Consider the following 27,610-nt stretch of genomic DNA (forward strand, 5'->3'; position numbering starts at 1 on the left):
AGGGGCTGGCAGGCAGCCAGAGGCAGTCTATTTAAAAGACAGCCTGTTCTGCAGTATTCAGTCTCTTTAGAAACTTCTCCAGGGGAAAAGTGTTGGGAGATCTACAAAGTGGATTTTTTTTTCCTCTCTTTTTTTTTTCCCCCCTTCCCCCTGTTTTTTACCGCTCCTCTGCAGACTTTGCAGCAAAACACTCCAACTTTGCAGAAAACTTTTTTCCTTTTTTTCCCCCCTTTTTTTTTTTGCCTTTTTTTGGCTTTTTTTTTTTTTCTCCGCTTTTTTTGCCTTTGCAAATCTTGGAAGAGGAAAGCGGGAGGGTTGAACAGAGCCGATCGAAACACAACTTTGCTTCATACCAAGCTTCCCAGCAGCTCGCTGCCTCGGGAGAGACTTTTTCTCCTCCTGCAGAAGAAGAGAGAGGGAAGGGGAGCTTTGCATCCCCTCTTCCTTCTCCTGCGTTTCCCCCTCCCCACCCCCCCCTGCCCCTTGACTGCTTTGATGCATTAATAGCAGGACAGTGGTTTTCAAGGAACTTTGCTCCCTTCCCAACCTGCCTCCTCCCAGCCCTTTGGGAAGAGTGTGTGTGTGCGTGTGTGTGTGAAATCGCCGTCCCACCTCCCCAAACCCCCCTGCTCCTCCACGCCTCCCCTTGCAACCTGTAGGCTGTGCAACCCCTGCAGGCTTTTCTCCCTTTCCCCCCCTCCTTCCCTCCCCCTCTCTTTTTGCGCTCCCGCGGATCGCGGTGCGAATTCCCCCTTTCGAGGCGAGCAAAAGCTGAAAGGAGAAAAAGGAAACAAAAAAAAAAGACAAAAAGCAAACCTAGACACCTCCCCCCTCCCTAACGCCAAAAGCAAAGCAGGAGGGTCTCGCACCCCGAGAATAAACCCCGGAGCGGGGCGCCTGCAAGCAGGGGCTGCGCTTTCCGCCCCTTTTCCTTTTTGAATTTTTTTTTGAATTTTTTTTTTTTTTTTTTTTTTTGCCCCCGAAGGGGCAAGCGGAAAGCAAGCACCGCCCGCCCGCCCCCCCCCCCCGCCCCCCGCCGGCGGCAGCCCCCCGCGCCCCGTCCCGCAGCATCCCTGCCGCGATGCTGCTGCGGCTCCTGGTGCTGCTGGGCGCCTGCCCGGGGCTGTCGCGGTGCCTGGGCTCCTTCGTGCAGTGCGAGCCCTGCGACGGCAAGGCGCTGTCGCTCTGCCCGCCGCCGCCGCTGGGCTGCGAGCTGGTGAAGGAGCCGGGCTGCGGCTGCTGCCTCACCTGCGCCCTGCCCGCCGGCCAGCCCTGCGGCGTCTACACCGAGCGCTGCGCCCGCGGGCTCCGCTGCCTCCCGCGCCAGGGCGAGGAGAAGCCGCTGCACGCCCTGCTCCACGGCACGGCCGTCTGCCTCAGCGAGAAGAGCTACCGCGAGCAAGCCAAGGCCGGTGAGTGACCCTCGCTTCTCCCACCCTCCTCTTGCCCGGATGCTTCTCCGCCTCGCCGGCTCCTTTTCCATCTTTCCGACTGCTGTTCCCACCCCACCACCATCTCCCGGCTGCGTTTTCCCTCTTTCCGGGTGCTCTCCCATGCCCCTCCGCTTGCTTTTCTGCCTTTCCGGCTCCCTTTCACTCTTTCCGCTCGCTTTTCTGCTCCCTCCCACTGGCTGCTCTTCCCTGTCTCCCCGGCTGCTTTCCCATCCTTCCGGCTGCTTTTCCATCTTCCCAGGTGCCCTCCCGTGCCCCCGCTTGCTTTTCCTCCTTCCCTGCTACTTTTCCATCTTTCCGCCCGCTTTTCCATCCCACCGTCCCCCGCGGTGTGCTTTTCTGCCTTCCCGGCTGCTCTTCCATTCCCCTCCACCACCAGCAGCTGCTTTTCCATCTTTCTGGCTACTTTTACATCCTTCTGCCTGATTTTTCTCTCTCACACACACATATACACTCCCCAGCTGCTTTTCCATCTTTCCAGCTATTTCCCCGTTCCTTCCGCTCCCCACCCCCTCCACCGGCAGCTTTTCCAAGCCCCCGGTTGCTGCTTCTCCACCACCACCACCACTTCCCCTGGCTGCTCTGCCATCCCCCTATTGCTTTTCCACCTTTCCAGCTACTTTTCCATCTTTCCGGCTGCTCTTCCACCCACCCACCCCCACCCCCCACCCCCAGTTGCTTTTCCGTCTTTCTGGCTGCTCTTCCATCCCCCCCAGCTGCTTTTCCATCTTTGCGGGTACTCTTCCATCCCCCTAGCTGTTCTTCCATGCCCCCCGCTGCTTTTCCCATTCTTCTTTCCATCCATGCCCTGGTCGAACCTCCTGTTGCATCATCTCACAGTCTTCCTCACCCTCCCTTCCATCGTCACCTCTGGGTTGTCCCATCCCCAATGGAAAGCTTTTCTTCCCCCACCTCCCAGATGCACCCTCTTAGTCACAGCTGCATCCCAGTCCTTCCCCAGTTGCATCCCTTCCATCTTTCCTGCATCCCTGTCTTCACCCTCTCCCTGACCCCTTTCTCTCACCATATCCTCCACCTTGCTCTGGGGCCCGAGCTGGCCTCTGCAGCTTGAGATACAGGGGAGGGCAGGGCACCTCCTTGCAACCATCTGCCCCATCCCCAAAGTCCTCAGCCACCCCAGGGTTTGTTGCTCAGCCTCCCACTTTCTCCTTGAAATCGTTGCAGCCTGCTCCTCCTGGCTGCCCGCTGCTGGACGTCTTTGTTGGGCAACGGGTTTTAGCCCAGGGAGGTGAAGGGAGCAGGTGCATTAGGGACAGGGAATCTGCAACTGCAAAAAATAATGATGGTGTTGCTAATAATCATGAAGAATAGGTTAAAAGCAAGCATGAAGGCTGGCATGGTAGCACCAGTGCAAAAAGCCAAGCTTCTGAAATGTTTGCACCTTGCACGTGACAAAAGCACGAAAGTGCTCCTTTACTTTGGCACTCGTTTAACTCCCATTTCTGGATCCTGTAGCTTGTGCAAACACACTTTCCCTGTACTCCTCCAAGTACATCTGTATTTCTGCCACAGTGTGAAGGGGAGGCAGGGAGGGTGTCTGTATGTCCAGGGGACCGGGGAACCACTTGGCAAAAAAACCCCAGAAACAAACCCCCCACTTTTTTTTGGTCCATGAAAAAGTCATTTTTGCTTGTTAGCAAGCTTCTGCTTATACCCACGCAATGGGAATCCATTTCTCCTTCCTAGCACCTAATAAATCTTGATGCTTTTATTATTTTTCCCCTTTGCTGCTTGCAGGCAGTGGTTGTGTTGCTATGCTCCATCCTTCACAGCAAAACCAAATTCTGTGTGTATAACTTCCCCCCTCCCTCAAATGACAACAAATGTCCAAACTTCCTTAAAATCAGCCAGAAACAGCAAAGCTGAGCTTGGTTTTCTGAAGGGGAGCTGGAAGGGGTGAGGGCTGGGAGGGGACCTGCACAGGGAGCTGAGGGTGAAGCCAGGAGCCACGTTCCTGCCGTGGAGCCCAGGAAGCCGGGCAATAACCCGCTGGCAGTGGAGCTATGCGAAGTATCCCGGAGCGCGTCATCCCCGGTGTTTATTTACTCTGCGCGTATGTGTGCGCGGCCAGGGGCAGGCGGTGTGGTCGGGAAGGCAAAGCTATGCAGCTGAAACTCAGCGGCAGCTGGGAGAGCGGGGCCGATCCTCGTGCCCGTGGTGAGGGTGCCCCGTGCAGACCAAAGGCACCCAGAAAAGCTTTGGCACTTGTCTCCCCGCTTGAATCTCCTCTTGTTCCACCTGCCTCACTCTTCCCAAGAAAGCTGGTCTGTTAGCAGGTGCTTTGCGTGAAACTTTGGCCGGTCCCCTTGTAATATCGCTGCTTCTGGTTTTCTTGGGAGAGGGAGCACCCGCTGAATGAACAAGGAGAGGGATAGGAAAGAGCTTGCAGGTTTCTTGCAAAACCAACCCCTTGGCACTACCTGCACTTCCAGTTTGGACTCCCTGAGCGCCGCAGGGGGCTCTTTTCGACAGGTTTTGTTCGCAGCCGGGAGATGAGCCTGGATCGGAAAAGCTGCTGCAAGAAGCTGCGGGAGACCGGCAGGCTCCTCTTGAGATTTGCACGATTGCAAAAAAGAAATAAAAAATAAATCAGGAATTCCTGAGGATGGGGAGGGAAAAAACTCTCTTGGCATTCGACTGGTAGCGTGTGAGAACAAAGTATATTTTCATAGGCGTGTTTCTAAGCAACGGGGCAAGGAAAGAAATTAAGTTTGACTTGAACTTTCTGGCCTCTGCCAGTTTGGCCAGCAGTGCAGGGACCGTGTGCTGGGGAAGCTGGCCTGGCCCTCTGATCTGTCAATGACCAAAATTGGCCCTGAGCTGCGAACCGCTGAGAAAGAATCAGCACTCTGCAAAATAAACTATGTGACAGCAGCGAGGACTAGATCAAACTGCTTTTCTATCTATTTCTGCTCTTGCGCTGGCTGAGTTTAAAATCGCAGATGCTTTCCTCCTTATAGTCGAGGTGGAGACGCAACAAGCGGTATTATAAGAGCCCAAGCCTGGGAGGCCAGGCTTGGCTCTCCTGTAGACCAGAGATGTCTTGCCTGGGGACAAGATGCTGCTGGGTACCGTGCCTCAGTTTCCTCATCTGTAAGCTGGGCACAGCAGTACTGAGAAACGCTGGAGCTACTGGGCAGAATGTGCTCCTGGTTTGCTGAGAGGTCGGAAATGAAAGCAAGTGTGGGATTAAAGGGCTTTGGTAAGGCTTGTTTTAAGTAGACGGATGTGTAGGTACTGACGGGACGGTCTCTGTTAGTCCTTCCTGGCACAACAGTCAGACACTGTCCTCTACCGAAAGCCAAACATTACGGCTGTAATTGACTGTTCCTGGTAAAAAACCATGAATGAGCTTCATTTATGGCACAGGCTGCAGGAATCTGGATTTTCTCTGTTTTGTTTAGGTTTCCTTTGAAATACACTACGTCTTTCCATTTTTCTCCCCCCGTGCTCCCACCAGACTTCTTCCTGCTGAGACAGCAAGGTCAGGCCAAGCGTCGGGGAGCGGAGGGCACAGATTGGAGCCTGCTGCCCTAAAAAGGCTCGTGGAAAAACAAAGGTTGTCAAATATTTCCTTCTCCTCTCTCATTCCTGCTCTCTTTCTAGAAAGCGAGCAAGACTTGGCAAGTTTCCTCACGAAACCGTGAGCCAACGATAACCAGGAGGGGAAAGGCGGGGGTTGCAGAACTAGCCCTAAGAAAATCGTCTTTGCTGCGTCAGCTGGAAGTAGGCGGAGGAGGAGTGCTGCTGAGCCCAAGTTTCCTGCAGCTCGTGTTCGGTGCAGTCCTTTATCCCTCCCCGACATATTCCCCCCCTACCCTGTTTCTCCTTCCCGTGCTCTTCTTCTGCTCCCCGTTCAGGGATGCGGGGGCTACAGGGGCGAGCGATGGGGACACGGCGGGGCAGGTGGGCAGCCCTTCGCCAAGGTCTGGGGCAAGGGTGAGGGTTAGGGCAGGGGTTGTGGGAGTGGGGTTTGGGACGTGCCAGCCTGCAAACGTGTCGCTTGGGGAGGGACCCGGCGGGTGCAAGCAGCAGGTCCTTTGTGCGAAGCAACTCCCGAGCTGTCAAGGCAAAAGCTAGTAGCAACAGGCCTGCAAAGCCTCGGATCCAAAACAGGAAAATCTCCATTTTTCTTTTGATCTGAAGTTTCAACAACAATAACAATATATAAAAAAAAAAGAAGAGGGTGAAATCCATCAGGTGCCAGCAAGAGAGCCAGGTTTCTGCGGTGTGTGTATGGGGGAGGGAGGGATGGGGTGGTTCAAACAGGAAAGGAGGGGCCTTGGCTGGAAAGATTTTTCGGCAGTCTGGTTTCTAAGGAAGGAGTGAGAATATTAAGTAGTTGATACAAATGAAATTCCTTCTGGGTGCCAGCAGAGTTCACCGGAGAAAAGACGTGGCTCTATGCGTGTGTGCGTGCATGCATGAGTGATAGAGCTGGTCCCAAGCTCCCATGCAGCGCGGTCAGCCTGGACCCGCTCCAGGTGAACGAAGGGAGCCCCTCCAGAGCGTGTACCGCTGCAGCGGAGAACAGGGACTGGCCTTAAATAGGAGCCTCTGCAAACCTGAGGGATGTTGGATGAAGGCTGTGTGCCTCCTCGTGTTGATATTTAAGCACCAGCATCCTGTGCCCAGATGACCGTCGTGGCTTTGGCACGTCGGTGGCGTGAGCGCAGTTGTGTGCAACTGGAAGTGTTTGCATGACTGCGGGGTGAGATGTCCCATCAGGCTCGGAAGAGAGGGGTAGGAGAGCTCGGGTACGTTTTGCACCAGCTTTGGGACAGCTCCTGGTTTCTCTTGGTCATGTAGTTTGGCACACGCATGTCAGGGCAGCCGGGGAGGAAGGAGAGGAGGAGAAGCAGTGAGCGGGCGCTGTCTCGCACAGAGCGTGGTGCTCTGCTTCCTCCTAACGTCCGCTGGAAGTTTTACCCACACTGGATCGAAAGGCGTCGCAGATGTAGGAGCAGCTGCGAGAGCTGTTATAGTGGTGGTGGTTCCCAGCGCTCTTCACCCAAACTGGAAAGCCTGGGAGCAGTCTGGGAAGGGGGGCAGGAACCTCAGCCCCTCCGGGGCTCATCCTCCTCTGCTCAGTGTGGCGAGCCGCTAAGAACAGTTGCAGCTCCTTTCACCTGTGCTAAGTCACAGGGGAGATAAAAGGGCCCATGGCACAGCAAATCCTGCCTATTTTTTACCAAGCACTTAGTAGTGCAAATTCAAGGTCAGAGATAAATAAAAGCAGAATTTGGCTGGAACACACCTGCCCCTCGATGTGGGCTGCAGAGCAGCGGGATTAATGTGCACAAGGAAGATATGCATGTGAGCATACACACACATGTACCCGTATTCACACACCCACACACGCCTGCACAAACATTTAATGTGTGCAAACACACACACGGAGCATTTTTGTCTCTGGGGGCAGAATGGTTTCCAGGCAGCCAGGCAGCACACACAAACCTCTTAGGTGCAGTGGTTCTGCTTATGACTGGCACATTGGTATTTTGCCATCAAGATCAGATACTGGCATACAGACCAGCCTACCCTATCCTCCCACTGAGGGCTGAGAAATGAGGTGCAGGAGGTAAGCGTATCAAACAAGGGGAGGCAAGGAAGGAGATAGAGGCAAGATATTCCTCCCAGCCAGCTGTGTGGATCCAAACTCACCCCCTCCATGTTTGGAGGTGGGTTGTATTTTCTGGATGGACTAAGTCTACGTTAGTTAAATACCCTGAGAGATATCCCAGTGAAGGTGCGGATTGGTTGTGGCTTCCAGAGGGCAGACGATCCTCCTGCCGCATGCCAGGGCTGGAGGGCACGTGGGGGGGGCAGCGGTGCCTGGTGGCATTGGTAGAGGACACGGTGCCAGGGGCACTGAGTGTGCTGGGGCCCTGCAAACTTTTCTTTGCCCAGGCAGCAACAACTGGCTTTTGGGAAAGTGGGAAAGAAGAACTGAGTTGGGAAAAGATAGCAAATTTGCTGAAATGTGGCAAGTTGAGGGCAGGAGAAACAACCTCCAGCACTGAGGAGGAGGAAGCAGCAGGACTTGAGGACATGGTGCATGCAGAGGTCAAAGATGATCCAAAGAGTTTGGCCTGCGTGAACTCACTGGCAGCCAGCATAATAACCACCTAGTCATTTGTAAGATTTTCTACAGGTAAAAAGATAGATATTATCTGTTTATCCTCAGGACAGGTGTAGCCAAAAGCACAAGGAGGCTCTGCTGGCGAGGAGGAAAGGGAACCCCGGCCCACGTGCTGCAATCCTTAAGACCTGGACCCCCAGGCCCATTTAGTGAGAGCCTCCATGCCGGGTCTCCCTGGGGTGATGTGCAGGGCTGCCTGTGGGTCACGGAGTGGCGTGGCAGCTGTGCCCACGCTCCCAGATCCGGGGGAGCTGCCCATTTGAGATCACTGGGCACGGGTCATGCTTGATGCCTCTGCCCATCCAGGAAGGGTCACGTCACACCTGGTGATGAAGGAGTGAAATCCCCCATCCTCTCACCACTCAACCCCCGCAAGACACTGTCTATTCCTTCAGCTGGGTAGCCAAGGCAACTCTCAGCAAGATGTTGTTTTTGAGGTGGGTCTTTGATGCTAGTGATCAGAGGGGACCCCTCAGTGTTTATGTCAAGCCATGGCTTGCCGTTAATCCCAGTGGAAGCCAGTGTAGTGTGTTTGCAGAAATCTGGGACTTGGTGGTTTGAGGCAGGCAAATTTGCTCTTAAGGAAGCAATTTCTCAGCATGTTTTGGTGGATCTCCTGTCTGTTTATGATGTTACCAGGACAAGTGCGCTAACTGCCCATCAGTCCGTGTCTTTTAACCATCAGCTTCTGGCTGCGAGACCACACCTGCCTTAAGCTATGCCTGCAGGAAGGTCCAAGCCTCCCTGGCTGCAGAGAGGCTCTGGTCAACAGGCTAAACTTTGAGAGGAGGCATCTTAAATTTATGCCTGTGGAGTCAGTGGGCACTTCTGTGTGTTTGCATAAAGCCTTGCTCTCGCTATTGCCCTCATTCTCCAGACCCCTCTGATATTCCCATCATTTTTCCCTGTGCCTCCACCCTTTTGATACTGCCTCTTTCACACAGAATGTGGAAATGGGGGCATCAATACCCCCTACAGCAAACTGGTACATCATTCCCTATTAGCCTGGCAGGGCTTGATCCTGCAAGATGCTGAGCACCTTTTTGCTAGGCCCAGAGCATCATAGGCTTTCAGGCACCTAATCGTCTTCATGGGACCCAGCTACCTCAGTCCTGGAAGGACTGTGAGGCCAAAGCTGAAGACACTGTTGGCTTCAGCAGGATTGGAAAGCTCTTAGCAGCTGCCTGCCTTGAGGGCTGTTATTGCAGTTTGGTTTGTTTGCTTGTTGGATGGACACAGCTGGCTCACTGATGGAGATAATTGTTATGTTGATGGAGGTAACTGGTCTGGTTGCTATTTAAGGACAAGAAGGTAATCCTGACAGATACTTAAGGAAATGATCCCCTAGCTAAACAAGAGAGGGAATGTATGTTAAAGGTAACTTTGGGGGCAAAGTTGGCCAATAGACATAATTCTTTTTGTAGAAAACCAGTAGAAATACTTTCTTTTTCCAAATTCACATGGGATTCACCCTTGGAAGACAATTAAATCAACAGACCCATTTATTATTCATGCTTAAGAAATCAGATGTTATGCGTTGGACTAATGATGAAAATCTAATAATTAAATAAGCCAGTGAACAACTATGGAACCTGGCTTTCACTTTTTAATTTAAAGGAGATGCTGGAAAAGAAAAAAAGTTCTATTAGGGAGGGACTGCATGTCTTATACCTGTCCAACAGTCAATTACGGTGCCGCCACAGCCACATGTATGTCTTAATACATCTTAATAATGTCTAAACACTAAGTGACATACAGTCACTTTACTTTCACTTGTGACTCCTGCTTTCCTGAAGAAACAGCAGAAACGGGTGAAATTTTACCGCATCATTTCATAAGCATTTCAGTATTCAGTTATTTGGTTTTGTAATAGCAGAGGCAGCTTGAGGTTGCAGGAAAAACAATGAAGTGCAACAGGGATCTTATCAATCCAGAAAGGCTCTGGACTGTCGTGCTTTAACCCCAGCCGGTAACTAAGCACCATGCAGCCGCTCACTCACTCCCCCCACCCAGTGGGATGGGGAGAGAATCCGGAAAAAAAAAGGTAAAACTTGTGGGTTGAGATAAGAACAGTTTAGTAGAACAGAAAGGAAGAAACTAATAATGATAGTAACAACAATAATAAAATGACAATAATAATGAAAGGATTGGAATATACAAAACAAGTGATGCACAATGCAATTGCTCACCACTTGACGACCAATGCCCAGTTAGTTCCCGAGCAGTGATTCCCCCCCTGCCCCAGGCCAACTCCCCCCCAGTTTATATACCAGACATGGCATCACATGGTATGGAATACCCCATTGGCCACTTTGGGTCAGCCACTTTGGGTCAGCTGTCCTGGCTGTGTCCCCTCCCAACTTCTTGTGCCCCTCCAGCCTTCTTGCTGGCTGGGCATGAGAAGCTAAAAAATCCTTGATTTAGTCTAAACACTACTTGGCAACAACTGTGTTATCAACATTATTCTCATACTGAACCCAAAACATAACACTATACCAGCTACTAGAAAGAAAATTAACTCTATCCCAGCTGAAACCAGGACACGGACCTGTGGCAAAGGGTGATCAGCTGTCTTTCTTGGAGTTTCAGACTCCAAAATTGAGATCTGCACCCTTTGCTCCATCAAGGGACCCGTGATATTTTTTTAACATTGAAAAGCATCTTTGCATCGTGTGGGACCAAAGGGGTTAGTGTATGCAATGGTACAGTGCAAGGAGGGAGATGGCTAGGAGAGGCAAGAGTCATCCGTTAGGATCAAGCTTGGGCAAGTTTCTGCTTATCAATATTGTCAGAGTGTGAACATCAAACTTCTGGTACTTTTTTGTGGTACTACTTAGGTGGACTGAGAGATTAAATAATGGCCAGGCCTACCCCAGGCGAAGGCTTTCTGAGAGAAGGAGCCATTAAGAAAGTAGAAGAGAGTCCTGAGGGCAGAGGTGGAAATCTCATCACTCAGAGCGTGTAAAAGTCAGGTTGGACAGTACATGTGACGATGTGTCATCTGGTGCTGACACAGAGATGAGCAATGGATGATCTCACAGATCTTTTCCATCTGGTTTAAGGCAGAGCTGTGAAAGTCAGGCTGAAGGCCTAGAAATTAATCCAGGCTAGGCTGGAGGTTGCAATCACAGTTGCACGCCTGAAATACTTGTGGTGTTGGAGCAGTTCTCATCTAGCACCGGACACAGGTGCATCTCCAGACTCCACCTGATGTGCCTTCACCTCTTTCTCTGGGGCCGGCAAAGGGTTTGGATTCTTGGCTCTTCCAGTTACTGGCTGCTGTTGAGGCTGACGGACACCCTCAATAACATAAGCTAGGATGGATCTTGTGATGGAGACCACCAGCCTCAAGTGGGAGCAGCCTCTCCCAGATTCAGTTTCAGTAGGCCAGTTGTGAAAAGCTTCTGCTCAGTATGAAACTAAATCAGATTCAAAACCCTGACTAAAAGGCAAAAGCCACCTTCATCCATAAGCAGGCCAGAGAGCTTAGCATGAACTGTAGTGGCTACATCTCTGGTAGGACATCCTCTTCTCGGGATCATCTCCTTTAATAGAGAGGTTTCCTCTTAATTGCATGTTGTTCTCAGGGTAAAATGCTACAATATCCACAGTGACATCCCAGCTTTTGATGGCTGCCAGCAACACTCTTCTTGGTTACGGTTCTCTTTCTAAGGCCTTCTTAGCACCTGGCTCTACTATGATTTGTCATGTTTGGGTTTCAGTGATCAAGAGTATCAGCGTCCTGGCAGCATCCTGCTTTCAAGTCCAGGTTTCTTGACATCTTGTGTATATTGACACCTGCCTTCAGCTGAGTTTTGGAGACAGGTCCCACATAGTCCAAGGGGGCAAGCTACCTACTCTTCCTCCCTAGTGTCATTTCCTCCACTGCTGCTGTTGAGCTACCTCCATCCAAAAAAGTCCTCCTTGTGCCCTTCTTTCTCATACAATAATGATAGCTGATGGATGCTCTTAGGCTTCTCTTCCAACCCATCACATCTCCATTCCTAAAGACACAGCAAGATTTTTTTTCAGGTGATCCCTTCCCACCTGGTGGCCAGATGAGCAGTTCAAACTCTTTTATTTTCATTCAGAAGACCTGAAAATATGTTTGTATTCTAGGAAGGTTTTTCCCATCTTTTTGCCACAGATAAACCCCACAGAGAAACTGCTGGTAAACAATTAAATTATGCTTGTCAGGAGCTACTTTAGATTTTCCTCACCTTTACTGTCAGTTAGGCAGAGACTGTCATGCAATCTTCTTCCCTGAGTTTTCCTTCTTTGCTCTTTTCTGCTCTTAGTTCCTTGGCATCTGGGTGAGTTTTTTGCCACCTTTATTACAAGCGATGGAATCTGCCACTAGGGTGGCTTTGTTGGAAAAGATGCAAGACTGAGAAAGACTGAATGATTTCATCCTTTCCAGGAAGGAAGAATAAGTCTTGGTCACTATGATATTGAAAGTTGTTTTCTTTTGATTTCTCTGGGTTATTCTTCAATTCAGCTCTCAGCTTCTTCTGCAGTTTCAGCATATGGAATGGGAAACATCTGTAGTCTCCAGATGATATGAAGGAAATATGTTTTATCTTCCTATCATCAGTGCATCAGCAACAGGAGCTTTTTGATGTAAATCTAATCCTGAAATACTTCCTTCCCCTCCACTTGCCAATTCAGTTCCCTGGAAGATAACTTTGTTCAGGAAATGTCAGGCTTATGCAAGCAGCTATCTAGAAACAGAGTGCCTGCAATTTTGCAAGATGGCGCATGTCGGCATCATTTAATCATAAAGGATGGATGTTTGTTCATCATCTTCCCATAGGGAGAAACTCTGGAAAGTTTCCCAACTCTTTTACTGGTTAGACATTTTGGGTTCCCTCTTGCACTGAAACGGCTGTTGCTGGGAACCCCAAGTCTCTGGCCACACTGCCTGTCCACCACAGGCCGAGACCTTCACCTGAACTTGGTGTGTCCTGTATATGCATTGCTAGCTCCCAAGCCTCTGTTGAGAATGGATTGTAGCCTGATTTAGGAGCTCTCCAGAGAGAAAGAGACAGGTCAAAGATGACAGTGAGCCGCCATCCTTGCTCGTACATCCCAGGTCAGAACCAGCCCAGCCCTCCAGCTGGTGCCCAGACTTGGCTCTTCCAGCACAGCATAGATGCTTGAAGCCTGCTGAACTAACAGCTAGCAACGTGTAGGGAAGGAGCTTACGTCATGGAGATCCCCATCTCTAAACCTGCTTTTCTCCTTGCTCTAGAGAGTTGCTCCCAGGGACTTTTATTTTGTGGCTGCAGCAAGGAAGGGCAGCTCAGGAAAGTATCATTTGGCACACAGCAACGCAAATCCTTCCTTACGGTTCAAGTTCCCATAGCCGTACCTCTCCCACCTCCGTGGCACTTGCTGGCACTGCGGAGAAGTGGTGCTGACCCAGAGATCTGTTCCTACAGATAGGCCCTGCACTTCCAGGGCAGACCAAAACATGAACTAGTTCCCTTGAGAGCTCCTTTCCCACATGCTGAGCTGCAGTTCTCCCCCATCAGCTCTGTATGAGAACACTGAGGTCATCAGACCAATGATCTCCCTTTCCCATGAATCCTTTGTGAACCTGGGGGCAGCCCAAGCACCTGATATTCATGCTCCGCAGGTGAGCCCTGGCTGATGCAGCAGAATCTGCATCCACAGGTTTCTGCTAAGGAGACACAAATCTCCTGAGAAAGAGCTGGTCTTCCAGGCTAGTTCAGAAAAGCCCAAACAATAACTTTAAAAAAAAAGGCCACAGTATAGCACATCCCTCTGCCATCCATCCCCGCTCTCCAAGGCTCTTCTGGTATTCCTGAGCTGTTCCCAAGCATCCTACTGGGCCTTGGCTTAATAGAATGGAGATAAGTCTTAACCTAGGGTTGAGTCCTTCCAGCCCTCTGGCTGCTTTTCCGTCTCTTCTCTGAGCTTGGTCCCACTGATCCATATCCTTCTCTTTAAAGGTGCCTCTGTGGGACAAGAGAGTGAGGTCCCAGCAACTTTCACCATGCTGTCACAGGGATTTAAGGTACTGGGATACCCCAGAACTCTCTTCCAAAAGCTTGTGTGGATTTTGGGCCATGGACTATTTGGATTCTGATCATATGTCTTTGGTAGGGGACTGGGCATGGTGGGGCAGAGTGGGTGTTTTTGTGGGTGCTCCATGATGCTTTGGCAGCTAAAGACTTCCTTCCACACCCTGCAAATCACAAAGGTGATTTGCTGCCTTCAGCAGCCATTGAGGTACCTAATTCCCAGTGAAGGAAATAGAGTCTGGGTTTTCTTACCGCTGGTCCTGTGCCTATAAAACAGTTTGGCACTTCTGGCCATGAGAGCTGCACCACAGGCTGCAAGGGGACCAGTACTGAAGAGATGGGGGGATTTATCTTTCTTAACTTTACACCTTTGGAGGCCTAAGGGAGGCCACTGGAGTCACAGGAGGAGAGACTGGAGCCTCCAGAGATATGTCGTTCCACCCTAAAATCGGTGCCCAAGCCAAATGATGGGGCTGGTCACAATTTGGAGGGTGCAGCATCTCTGCAATGACTTAGACATGGAGTTGAGCCATCCAGCGAAGCCCCAACACCTCTGTGTTAGCGGACAGGCATTACTTAACACAGATCTGTCGTAAATGCCTGTTCCACATCGCTGGGACTTGGGGGAGGTGGGGTGGCAGTCCAAGCACGGCTGCTGTTTTTCTGTCCTTCTCAGTGTGTGGTGTCTCCTCCCAGGCTGTCATCGCCCGCGAGCATCACCAGCGTGCTCCCTTGCCAGTCCCCTCCAGACCGGCCGCGCCGGCCTGCCGTCGAGTCCCCACCAAAGCACAAAAGTTCGTCGGAAGTCCAAGGCACATTGCAGCTGGCTCTCCCGCAGCCAACGCCCTGGGCTAGTGGAGGGACTGGCTGGAGCCTGCATCCCCGGCCCTGGCTGCTCCTCCTCCGGTGGGTGCCAGACGGCCTCAGGCTGGGCGGCCGCCTGAGATCACCGCCTGACTTCACCGGGGCGGTGGTCTGGAGCAGTGACTCTGGCCCTGGGCATCGCGTCTGAGCCGGCTCTGCTGCCCACCCCCGCGGGGCTGTGACGGGGGGCTGGGGGTCGTTCACCGCCACACTGGGCGCTTGTGCCTGTGACGGGAACATAAACGAGCTGTTCTTCATTAGGGCAGTGAAAGCTCCCTTCTGTCTGGGCTGATCCCGGCAGCCTCTGGGGAGCTCAGGAATGCTTTTGCTCAGTTGTGCTCTCCAGCTGCCAAAGGGCGCGAGATGAGATGACCCTCCTCGCTCTGCATCCCTTCCCTGCCTGCATTTCAAGAACGCAAACACAGCAGCTGTCCCTGTGTGCTGACCAGGAGGGAGGGAGTTTTATTTTCCCATCATGGTCACAGGTGTAAGTCCAGGCTGGGGAGGAACTTGCCTCCATCCCAGGAGGTTTTGGTGTAGGTAAGGCACGTCCCCTCCTCTGGAGTGCGGACAAGTGGGGAGGACAGCTGGGGGAAATGCACAATGGGGGTTTTTACCAGCCAGGGACCTGAGCACAGACTTCCTGTATAAAAGCCAATCTGAAGAAAAATGGGTACATCTCTAACACAATTTGCAAGTGCAAAAGCTGTTTTCAGGGACAGCACCGATGTTCCTTCTCTCCCAGCCACAGGGTGCCCAGGGAAGCTGTTTTGCATTGCCCAGCAAGAACCAGTACCATAAAGGATAGGGGAGGAAGGAGAAGTGGGAGGATCCCGTCCCTCCGGCAGGTACAGGGAAGAAGACAAACATTGATTTCAGCAATCATTGCCTCTGCCTGCGTGTGTGTGTAAAGTCCAGCAGGAAGATGTAAGAAGCCAGCTTGGGGCTGGGCAGATAATGGAGCCGCCGTAGATAGCAGTCTGCAGCTGTTTGTGCCGGAGAGGTGTTGTTATGGGTGAAGCTTTGAGGGAATGTCCAGATCTGGCTCTGATTAGCACTTCGGGGTCCTGATTGATGGGAACTGCAGAAGAATCCCTACCTCTCTCCCCCAGCCTCTCCCGTAAATTTTTTCCCTTTTCTGTTGCCAGCGTCGGCTGCCTAGGTGTCTGATCCCAAAATGTTGTCCCTCTCCCCCAAAAAGAAAGCCAAGGTGTCAGAGATCACCTAGCTAGGTTTGGAAAATGCCACGTTGTTGTAAGTGGCAATGGGACAGAAACTGGGGTCCTCCAGAGACAGCTGCCACCAAGGCCCAAAATCACAAGGAGCCTGTTGGAAAAGCAGGGTGGGGGATCACTCATGGAGTCCTGCAGCTGAGGATATTTTCTTCCTGGGAATACTTGGCGGTAGCTCTTCATCCTGGGGGTAAATCCTCCTCTGGTGGAAAGCAGAGACATTGTGCACTGTTGCACTGCACTGTATAGTGGGAGATGCTGCTCTCTAAGCAGCAATGTTTCAGCCTTGGGCAATGTAAGCCTTAATTTCCATCTTGCAATGAGCACCTCTAAACAGAGATGGCTGAGTTTCGGGGCAAAGGAAGGACAGGGCAGTTTCTCAAGGTCTCCACCAGTGACATTTGCTGTCATTCCTATGCTAGTTGTTTAACTGAGATCCCCGTTAAGTCTTTCTCCAACACCTTCCTGCTTAAGTGGTGTATTATGCTAGTGCTCATGCTGTAAATAATAATAATCATGATAATAATCAAGAGGGCTGTTTAGCAAAGTTGTGCTATGGTTGTGCTTGTCCTTCTTAGGTGCATTGTGGCTTTGGGAGCGGGGGGGGGTTGAACAGGACAGCAAGTCCTCTAGCAGTGGGCTGTGGATGTAACAAGCACGGATCATTAGCAGCAGCGGTCAATAGATAACTTTTCCTACCTTCCTGCCAGAAACCGATGAAAATGTATTACGAAAATTCAAGCCTCCTAGCCATTTGGAACAAGCTTCCTGCTCCTCTCTGTAACGTCAGCAAGCAGGGAGGTGGTGTTCCCACACGCCCCACACCCACGTGTGTACGCACACACACACCCTGTGGGGACCTCACACGTGTCCAAAACGTCTGGAGTACAGAAGCACACAGGCTGGGTTTTGGCCTAGGTGCAAGAAGGTGCACGGACTGCTCTGGGTGATGTCTGTCAAGATCAGCAGGGAGCAGGACAGGAGCAATTTGCAGTTTCCCAGAAACTGGGCCTGGTATTTTGCTACTCCGTGTGCCTTCTGTAGGGGCAGGGTGAAAGGGTTGAAAATGGCTCCCGCCTGGAGCAGGGAGAGGGCACTAAGCCCTCAGCCCTGAGGCAGAAGACAGCCCACACTCTGCTATGGGTATTTTCTACCTCCCAGGGCTCATGGGAGCCTGCATGAATTAGGACATCACCAACAGTCCTTCTGGCCTGACTTGTGTCGGGAGCATCTCCAGATGCTCACCCCTCTTTCCCTGGGTCCTCCAGGGGCACCACAGCATCAGACCAGACACAAAGCCGTGGGGTGGCTCTGAGTTGAGTTCAGTCTTCTGCCTTGGCTGTAGGGTCAGCATCCCCTTGAGGTGGCTACAGCCCAGGTCTCACCTCCAGACTAGCCAGGCATCCTCAGTTTGTCCAGCAATGCCATTCTTCTGTGTGGCCAGCGAGCCTGGGACCTCCGCTGAGAGGTCACCTCCTCCTGAGGAATGGAGAGAAGGGATGGAGATATGAAAGCCAGCCACCTCCTGCTTCCCACTGTCCCCTGCCTGGGGACACGGTGAGTAGGGCCTTCCTGTGTATGCCTTGTGCCCATAGCTGACATACGGAGATGTAGCACGCTCTGCCTCTGCAAACAGCCGCCTGTCTGAAACCCAACCGCCAGGCTGGCAAGGCGGAGGGGAGTAGGCGGGAAGGGGCTGTGCGGCAGGCCAGATCCTGACAGTGAGGGAGGAGGAACTCCAGCCTCCTTCCTGAGTCTCAGACAGGCACAATTAGGGCTCATTTGGGGAAACTGGGCATTGCTCCTGCTGGCATCTCTTCGGGAGCAGAAGTACAGCGGTGCCAGCGCTGCTTGCCACGAGCCAGCCCCCGGGGTGGCAGATGGAGGTTAACGAATGAGCTGGTGAGCAAGGATGGACAGGCGGGTGCAGGGGCTCCGGAGATGCTGACATGGGTGTCTGGTCCTGGCTGCAGCGGGTGGCTGCAGGTTGATATGGATGAGCTGGGCAGGAGGCGAAGCGGGGGGACTGTGTGAGTGCTGCCTGCCCCAGCTCTGCCTTTCTCTCTTGTGTTGGCACCGGGAAGGTCCCCCACCAGCTGCCCATAGCTTGTCAGGAGTTTGTGTGTCAGATACCTATGCCCTTCAGTTTGTCAAAATTGTCTTGATAGTATCAAATTAGAGAACAGATAGTCGAGTGCATGAGCAGGGGCTGCTTCAGCCTTGTTGCTGAAGGAAGTCAGGCTATCAAAAACATCAGAGGGTGGAGGAAAGGCATCTTTCCAGGGCATCCATGGGGTTCTCACTGGGAAATAAAGACCCAGACTAGACACCACTGCTGAGTAGCAGATGGTGGACGAGTCCCACCACAGCCGTCCCTTGTTATATCGCTACTTGAGCAGGGACCCATGTGCGCTGGGGAGGGCCAAGGGGGTCGGTTCCAGGTGCTTTTTTGGCCCTGCAGGAAGCACTGGAGTTAGGCTGGGAACTGGGCAGCTTTCAATGCACGCCAGCCCTCGGCTCCATCTGCAGAGCACTGGGCTCCTGTGGCTCCCACGTCCCCTTGCTGAAAGGGCTCCACATTAGTCCCCAGCTGCCAGACCGCTCTGGCTGGCTGGCAGCTTGCAGAAAGCAGAGAAATAAGGTGTTTGCAGAGGCTGAAGCTGCTGACTGTCTGAGCAGGCTCAGCCGCTGCAAACACACATTGCACTGCGAGTCCTGGGAACTGGACACCCTGTGCTGTTTATCTGACTGAATCCTCATTGCTTTGTCCCATTTGTTTGTTATTTTAGGTTTGCCCAGGTAGCTGTGCCTCTCATGTTTGTTATTGCAGGGGTAATGAGCTGTGCCCCTCTTGTGTTATTGTAGGGTTGCCTGCACCGGTGTGAATCCTCCCCTCCCTTTAATTACCTTGGGGAGCAGCCTAGGGAGATGCGCTGGCTCTGCTGCATCCAGCCCTGGCAGTCGGTGCCAGAGGGGATTCCTGGGACAGATCACAGTGTGTTTCATTGCCGTGGAAGGGCTTAGTCACTGTGGATGTCTCCGGTCTCCTTTCAGACCTCGAATTGCCACAAAATCTTTGTGGCAAAGGATGCTCTTCTACTGCACCTTCTACAGTGTCATTTCCTGGGGGGACAAGATCATTCCCAATTTAATCAATTCCTTCTCTATCCCTTGTCTTTCATCCCCTTATAATAGAGGAGCCCCAACCTGTGGGGGCCTTTGAGTCCTGCAGCAAGAAAAAAACCCCAAACGTACAAGCATCATGGGGCAAAATGGCAAGAGAATTCCATCCTGGGGATATGTGTGAGTCCTGGGGATGGTGCATGGGGTTATTTACATTGCTGTGGGCAGTTAGGAAGGTGCTGAGTCTGGGATGCTGACCCAGCTCTGTTCTTGTGCAAAGAGACAAAAAAAGGCTGCTTTAATAAATAAGTAGCTGTGGAAAACTTTCCAGTTTTGCTGGAAGAGGGCAGGTCTGCCTTGGCAAGGAGGAAGAAGAAACCGGTAGCTGTGGCAGGCCTGGGGGTCCAGCAACCAGCCTGTTTCTCGGCCACCTCCAAGGCCACCCAGCTGGGGCTGTGTGTGACAGGCCAGTGCTACCATCTGCTGCTGAGCAGTGCATCCGTCCCCTCTTGCCAGGCATCCCCTGGGCACCCCTGGGCAGCCTGGTGGGGCAGAGCCATCCTCCTCGCCCCTGGGGTACATCTGGGCTCCAGGGAGCTGCCAGTCTGCAGGGAGACTCCTGTTCGCCTTGTTCGGGGGTGTTTATCCGCTTTTATTTTCATCCTGAGCCTTTTTCTTATGTCCCAACAGTGATGTTGTGATTGGTTCCCTGCCACCTTCACCACAGGGTTGCAGGAGGGGATGAGCGGGGTTCACTGGCATCGAAGTCACTGGAGACACCGTGCAGGGAGGGATTTCAGCCACTCTGATGCTTTTCCTCCCACCGCAGCGGGTTCCCCCATGCCTGCTCGCTGGCCCCAGCACAAAACTGGCGTGAGCGCAGGGCTGCTGGGAACCAGGGACTGGGAGACTGGGAGCCTCAGGAGCCTTAAACTCTGTTCAAATTTAGTCCAGAAATAACCCTTTTTCACTCCAGTGGCTGCACTAAATGTCACAAGTCATCTAAGTTTAGCCTGTCACCAGCTCTCTCCTATATATAACCATGCAGGGCTCCTGACTGCATCCTGCTGGCACAGGTCACACTGGGGCGATCCGGGTGGTGTATAGGGAGGCGACTGCCATGGGCAGAGCCTAAACGCTCTCCTCCCTTGTCGTCGGTACTATTGGTGGCAGCTATGGTCAGGCAGCACTGCTCGGCAGCGTTACCCCAGGCTTTGCCAGCTGCTCAGTGGGTGGCAGCAGACAGGGGCTGGTTCAGTCCTGTGAGTGTGGGGCTGCAGACTGAGGACCCTGGAGATCCCAGCACTTGTCAGACGTGTCTTCGGCATCACTGCCGAAGTGTCTGCCCAAACATATGGTGGCTTTGCTGTGGGATTGACCTTGACTTTGGAGTTGTCTCATCTTCGAGCATCCCTAGCTTTTGCTCTTGCATCTGCAAGGCAGGGTGGGGTGTGAACTTGTCACTTAATCTTCTCACCATGGCTAAAGAGGGGCTACTCTGCCACATTTTGTGTGTCATCTGGTCCTTTCTGGGTTTGGGATAAGCCATCCACCAGTCCTTCTGCGCTGACACACTGCAAACAATGGTGGCCTTATATGTAGGAGCCCATCCTGACTCCCAGCTCCTCCATGCCCTCAGACATCTTCCTGTCCTGAGCTCAGGGGTCACACAAAAGCCATGCCAGGTCCCACACAGTGGGATAAAGCCAGGGCTGTAGGCAGCAGCTGGGAAAGGGATTTCTTTGGTCATTTGTTCCCATCCTGCCTGGTGCAAAGATGTCATCTGGGGTCAGGCAGGAGACTCTCTGTGCAAAAGAAAGCCCCAGTCAGCTCATGGAGACCTGACGGTTTGGTACCCCTTCCCTTCCAGAACGGGAGTCCCGAGAGCACGAGGAGCCAACCACGTCAGAGATGACAGAGGAGACGTACCCACCCAAGGCCTACCGGCCCAAGCACGGGCGCCTCTCCGAGCTCAAGGCTGAGGCCCTGAAGAAGGACCGCCGAAAGAAGCTGACGCTGGCCAAGTTTGTGGGCATGGCGGAGAACACGGCGCACCCCCGCGTCGTCATCCCTGAGCTCCGGCAAGAGTTTGAGCTGGTGGGTGCCTTCGCCTTCCCTCTGGGGGGCTCCTGCGGGTGGGGGGGCTTTGCCCCCTGGGGACCATGTGCCGGTGAGGGGGGACAGGGGACCTGGGGGCATTTGCAGCTGGAGGCTTGCTGCAGGGTGCTCCCCTTCTCGTGCTCCATCTTCTCCCTGCTCGCAGGGTCCCTGCCGCAGGCACATGGAGGCATCCCTGCAGGAGCTCAAGAGCAGCCAGCGGATGGTCCCACGTGCCGTCCACCTCCCCAACTGCGACCGAAAAGGCTTCTACAAGAGGAAGCAGGTAAGAAAGAGCCCTACAGAGGGATGCTTCCCATCCAGGGTCTGCTGCCCTGGATGGAAAGGATGGAGGTTTTTCCTCTACTGGACTGGTGGGGAGGGTTGCTGTGAGCATCTCCAGGCACAGTTGGTGGTGGGTGGCCTTGCTGATGGCTGCAAGTGCCATCTGGCCTGAGGCAAGCATCCTGAAGGAGCTGGTGTGGGAGGAGGAAAAGGCAGAGAGCCCCAGGCTGGGGTAGCAGCAGGGATGGAGATGTGCTGAAAGCAGAGAGCCGGAGCTAGGTCCTACCCAGGGGATTGCATCGCTGGGGTGAAAGGGGCAAAGCACAGGGCTGGTCCTGGTACCAGTGCGAGGAAGCCACGCGGCGTCTGGAGGCCAGCTCCTGATCTCTGCCCTTGGGTATCTCCCCAGTGCAAGCCCTCCCGAGGCCGGAAGCGTGGGTTGTGTTGGTGCGTGGACAAATACGGCATGAAGCTGCCAGGGACTGACTACCTGAGCGGAGACCTGCAGTGCCACGCGTTCGACAGCAGCAACGTGGAGTGAAGTCGCATCCCCTCCCTCTGCCCCATCACTACCTACCCAGGCTCCCTTCCACCCTCCCCTCCGCACCTCCCCGTGCCCCGGGACTCCGATTCCTTTCATCTCATGTAAGAAGAAAAAAAGAAAGGAAAAGAAAAAAGAGAAAGGAAGGAAAAGAAAAAAGAGAAAGGAAAGAAAAAAAGCAAAAGGGAAAGAAAGAAGTAAAGAAAGGAAAAGCAAAAAGAAAAGAAAGGAAAAAAGAGAAAAGAAAAAGAAAAAGAAAAAAGAAAAGAAGAGAAAAGAAGAGAAAAGAAAAGAGAAAAGAAAAGAAAAGAAAAGAGAAAAGAAAAGAGAAGAAAAGAGAGGAAAAGAAGAGAAAAGAGAAAAACAAACCCTGAAGAAACTGAGGACTCGGAATCTACAGCAGCCTCTTGACAACAAGGACTCAGCAAGGAAAGGACAGAGCCAGAGACAAACCAGCTGCGGCCACTCCACCGTCCCGCGCCTCCCCATGCCTCTCCCTAATGCCACCCACGCCCCCCTGCCATGAGCAGAAGCCACCCTGATGTAGGAAGCTCTCCGAGTTGGTGATTTTCCAGTATGGGTTTTGGGCAGGTTAATTTTCTTTTTTTTTTTTTTTTTTGGGTTAGCTAGTTGTTTTCTAAAGGGTCTCAAGAGAAAACCTTGTGGCCACCAGCATTCCCCCTCCTCGCTGCGGTCCTCCGGAGTCTCCTCCCCACATCACTGGGACTCACTCGAGTCAATTTGACTTGACTTCAGCCTCAAACGACCACCCCGGATCCAGGCAGATTTTGACACGTCGGGAGGAGGAGTGGGACTGCTGGTTTCGTGTCTGGAGATGAGCCAGGGAGGGAAACACAGCTCCTGCAACGGCATGAATACTCCCCCAAAAATATTTGTGGACTTCAAAAAGAAATCGTCCAAAAAGGAAAGATACCCTTCTCCATCTGGTTCCTCTCAAATGGGAGGTCAGAAATCTTTTTGGACAAGCGGGACTCTAACCATTGTCCATCCAGGTGTGGAAGTGTTTGTCATGTGCATGTGTGTGTGTGTGCACAGATGTGGCTTTTCCTCCTTGCAAAACTTCACCTCAAAACCTGCAATCTGGAGGGCTTAACTGTAAGCAGGGAGAGAGATGCTGCCCCCCCCAAAAAAACAATAATAACCTGCTGGACTAAGCACGGGAGCAGAGTTACAGAGGAGCATCGGTGCCTGCGGGATCAGGGCCCCGCCGACGCCAAAGGCTGCATCCCAGCCGACCCCACAGATACTCCATCACCGTCCAGACTGAAGCATCCCTATGTGGGAACAGGGGGATAGGGGCCAAAACTCTTCATCACCCTTTGCTGCCAGGAGGAAGACCAACTATGGAGACTTTTTTTTTCTTTTTTCACAGCCAAAAAAGTGGTTTGCTCCAGGGGAAAAAATATCCCAAACCTACTCTTTGTTTTGTCTTGGATTTTTGTTAAGGCTGGTTTATAACCTTTCCCATGGGTAGGAAAATGCTGGTCTCCATCCTTTCGCATTGAGGATACTGCTCACATTGCCACAGCTGATTCCTGCCAACCTACAGTAAGATCCTGCAATGGGCTCTCACCTTTAACCTGGGACCCAGCTCCTTGTTGAGTGACAGCAGCCACCATACCGCGGAGACCCACTGCCTCAGGCATGCTGGGACAGCCCTCGGCTGCCTTCCTGACTTTTTTGTTGTTTTTAATTTTTACATTTGATTTTGGGACTGTTGCCTCTCGTTTCCCCATGACAAGGGTCTCCAGGATGTTGGCGCTGGGAGGAGATCCTGCAGCAAAGGAAATGAAGGAAAGGAAAGCGAGCCGTGGGGTCTGGGTGCTGTGGTCCCAGTGGGCAAACATGCACCCGCCGGGTACCATATCCCACTGCAGATGGCAGCTGGTGCTGATCAGAGGACACAGCTGATCTCAGGGGGAAGGTTTTTGCACCCCTGAAGCCCCTTTGAGCATCCCAGAGCCAAGCAGAGAGGAAAGGGGGGTCTGCAGCACCACTGGGTCCCCACCAGTGGGGATGGGGCACGGGGGATTTGACACCAAGGGGGTCTGGTGGAGGCTCCTCTCCATCACCAGTCGGGCGCCCTCATAGCCTCCCACGGCATGGCACCACTCCCCCGAGCACCCCATGGGGCCCCCCACCAGGATGCTTGCCCTGATCGAGGGCAGGACTGGACACCCCGCAGTTATTTCCCTCGGAGTTGCAGCGGGGGCGAGTTTTGCCAATGGACTTCCACGGAGACCTGGTGGGGCATGTTTGGAGCTGGGGGCGAGATGTCTTCCCTTGCTGAAAAGAAAGGAGAGTGCCACCAAATGCAGATCTGCCCCCCCAAAAACCCTGCCAGAGCAGTGTGACCCCGTGTTGCTGGAGGGGAGCACAGCGGGTGCTGGGGGAGGGACCCCCTCCGGGCTCTGCAGGGCTGGTGGAGCAGGGTCAGTTTGACCAGGGTGGTGGGTTAATGGTGCCATGAAGGTGGGGTGAAGAATGGGGTAAAGGGGGCAGGTGGAGGAGGAGGAGCTTGTGCCATCCCCAAGGGCCACAGGTCGCCATTGTCACCACTGTCTCCCGTCTTCTTCGCTCGCCAATCCCTGTGCAAAACCTCCTGACTGTTATAGGCCAGTACCACCTTCCCCAGGACCCTTCTCTCCCCCTCTTTCTTGCTTTTTGTTCATTTGTTTGTTTGTTTTGTTGTTTGATTTCCCAAAACTTGAAAGCCTTTGGCTGCAGAGAAAGGACGCGTGCCGTTGGGGCAGGATGGGAGCAGGCAGAGGGATGGCAGCTCCCCACAGACCTTAACTTTTGGGGCTGGTGCTTTTGCAGTGTGAGGGTTAGCTCACAGGGCCCGGTGGCGTTCTCATGACTTGGCCACCATGGTGACACTGGGAGGGGGACACAGGGTACCTCCCTGACCTCGCCCTACAAAGCAAGTCTCAGCCATGGCCCCCAGGAGCCCAGAGCACCAAAATCAATCCCGCACAGCCTCCCTCCCCACCCTGCACATCCAGCAGTGGGACGGCACTGCCTGTCCTATCCCCACCAACCTGGGGGAAGGAGGAGGATGTAAGGAGGGGGCTGCACCACGCTTGTCCCCCCCCCAAGCCACCTTGGCTCCCGGGATGGGGCACCGACCACCCCCCCCAGCCACCCGCTCCCTTGAGGATCCCTGGCAGGATGAGGCTGTTTGCAGGCTGCACTAATATTTAGGACTGGGGTTGGAGCCCGAGCTGATTCAGGAGGGGTTGGCCCCCCTCCAGGGGCAGCAGTGACGAGGTGTTCCTGTTCTCAGCACCCAGCATTTGGGGTGAGAAAACCAAAAGGGCAGATCTGGGAGCTGGGGAGGGCTGGGTGAGCAGCAGGGTTGGTCGAGGCACATGGGGAAGTTCTGGCAATTTGTGCATCAGGGAGAGGCGTGAGGCTTGGGCATCTCCAGCCATGGTCTTTGCACCGACCCCACGCCGGTACCCGGGATGCTGGTTGGGAAGGAGAGGACAAGGATGGCGCAGGGGTCAGGACAGCCCTTCCACCACATCTCCCTGGGGAGCGGCGCTCGGTGGCTGGGCTACCCCTTGTCTGTACTGCAGTGGACTTCGAAAACCACTAGTACAAGAGCATTTTGCACTATTTCTCTGCTCTCTCTCCCCCCCTTCTCTTTTTTCTCCCCCTTCCCCATGAAAACTCTCTTTTTTGTTGTTGGGGTTCTTTTTGTTGTTGTTGATTTTTTTTTTCCCGAACGGAGCATTGTATATTTAACGACTGACAGTTCACCTCGCTTCCAGACCGCTGTCCTGGCACTGGCTAGGAGCCCTGCCTACTGTGCCCCCCTCCCCAGCCCCGCCAGCCCCCCGCCACTGCCACTGGGACAGACGTCACTGCGCACGTTACCCACCGTTGTAACACAGTTGTTAAAACACACCAGATTCCGAGTTTCCTGCCTGGTTTTTATCTTTAAGCAATACTCACTACACATTTTACGGTAGCTTTTTATAGCTTTACATACATACGGTAGCTCTGTTGTTTCTTTTTGTTTTGTTTTTGTTGTTTTTTTTTTTTCCAGTAAACAAGAAATACTCATAATCTTACTGGTGGGAAAAAAAAAAAGCAGTTTGTGAAAAACTGACAATGGAAGAAGAGCTTAATGCTCTGTTTAGCATTTTGTACTTAAAAAAAAAAATCTCACATTTTATTAAAAAGTGAAGATTGCTGTATACTATTTATTCAACTTATAATTTATGTTACTCTTTGATCTTTGTCTTTTCTCATGACAAAGCATTTATTTAATAAAGTTATGCATTCAGTTAGCTTGTGCCTGACCCTCGTGGAGCGTCTGCGTGCCAGGGCCAGCCAGTGAGCTGCTCCAGCCCCAAGCATCCCCTGGCCGGCTGCAATGTGCCCCTGGGGGCCCAGCCAGACCCATGGGGTGCTGGGGGAGGTACAGGGCATGGGGTAATGTGGCGGCAGTGGTTTAGAAGAGCTTTTGGTACCGGAGCAATAAGGCAGCAGTAAAATTGCAAGCTTGAGTTCAGAGCATCCGTAAAACAGAGCTGCCCTATTTATTTTAGTAATTGCTTTGCATGGATGTGGCAGTAGGGCACGGCAACTGGGTTATGTGGGGGAGAGTGCCTGGCTGCTGGTGATGCTGAGCCCCCAGCTGCTATCCCAAACTGAGCCCTACAGTTTGGTATCGGACATGATGTTTGAGCCTCAGACCTCTCTGGGCAGCAGGGAGATTTGTCCCAGTGTGCAGGAGCATCCCTGTGCCATCTCTGCGCAGACCATCCAGACCGTGGTCCTCAGATGCCTCGTGGTAGCCCTCAGCGACCCTTCCCACTGCCCCGTGTCCTCCCTGATGCCGGATCTGGCCTCCCCCTCCAACCACACAGCCATCACCCTTCATCCTCCCACACCCCCCCTTATTTCCCTCCTCCTGTGCCCCCCATCCCCTCCATCCACCCCCGCTGCCAGCATCACCCCATGTGCCCAGAGCAGGGTGCGACGCAAAATGTCTTCTTTGGCCCCCACTGGGGACCGTGGGTTGCCAGGAGTGTGCTGAAACGTATCCCCCACCCTGTTGGCACCACCCGGGGCTGGCTCAGCCACCTGCTCCCCAATGACTTTCTCACCCCATAGCACGGATGAGGCCAAAACCTACCACCCCGAGCGAGCAAGGGGGGGGGGGGCTGCACCCCATTGCCCCCCCCATGCCACCCCACGAGGCTGGGCCCGCTCCCCCCGGGCACCCCCCAGTGCAGGAGCCGCACGGCAGCGCAGCCAGCACCAGGCGGCGCGCTGAGCCTGCCTGCGCTGCCTGCGCTGCCTGCGCAGCTGGGGAAGGAGGCGTTGCTGCTGCTTTCAGCCACACAGGCACTGAAAATAGGCTTTCCACCCAAAAGGTTAGTGCTTTTTTTTTTTTTTTTTACCCCCAGCTAGTGGGCTAGTAGGTCATAGTCCTCCTACCCACAAGCTATAGCTATATGCGTGTATATAGATAGCTATAGCTGTACATAGATACAGTCTTATACTAATTATATTATTTATATTATACTAGTGCACGGTTTTTCTGCTATACTAAAACTGTAGTTTGCTAGCATAGATAGTTTTGTGTGTGTACACCAGAGCTGCTGGGGTTTCGGCTAGTACCCTGCGTGCTGCTGGCCAGCTCCTGATGCCCAACTGCACACCTGATTACCTAGAGTACAGGAGGCACAAAGGTGGCCCAGAAGAAATCCCAGAGCCAGGATCCAAGCAGTGACACCCATCACACATACATGCAGCCTTCAAGGCTGCAT

At 53.0% G+C, this 27,610-nt stretch overlaps 1 protein-coding gene across 1 annotated transcript; it reads left to right on the plus strand.

The window, feature by feature from the left end:
• Nucleotides 1-26,122, plus strand: IGFBP5 (insulin like growth factor binding protein 5). Its single transcript, XM_052792722.1, has 4 exons — nt 1-1,412; nt 20,751-20,977; nt 21,144-21,263; nt 21,672-26,122. The coding sequence occupies exons 1-4, from the start codon at nt 1,082-1,084 to the stop codon at nt 21,801-21,803; spliced, it is 810 nt and encodes a 269-aa protein (XP_052648682.1). The 5' UTR covers nt 1-1,081; the 3' UTR covers nt 21,804-26,122.
• Nucleotides 26,123-27,610: the final 1,488 nt, after the last annotated feature.

The sequence above is a fragment of the Harpia harpyja genome, chromosome 7 (genome assembly GCF_026419915.1).
Source record: "Harpia harpyja isolate bHarHar1 chromosome 7, bHarHar1 primary haplotype, whole genome shotgun sequence".
NCBI lineage: Eukaryota > Metazoa > Chordata > Aves > Accipitriformes > Accipitridae > Harpia > Harpia harpyja.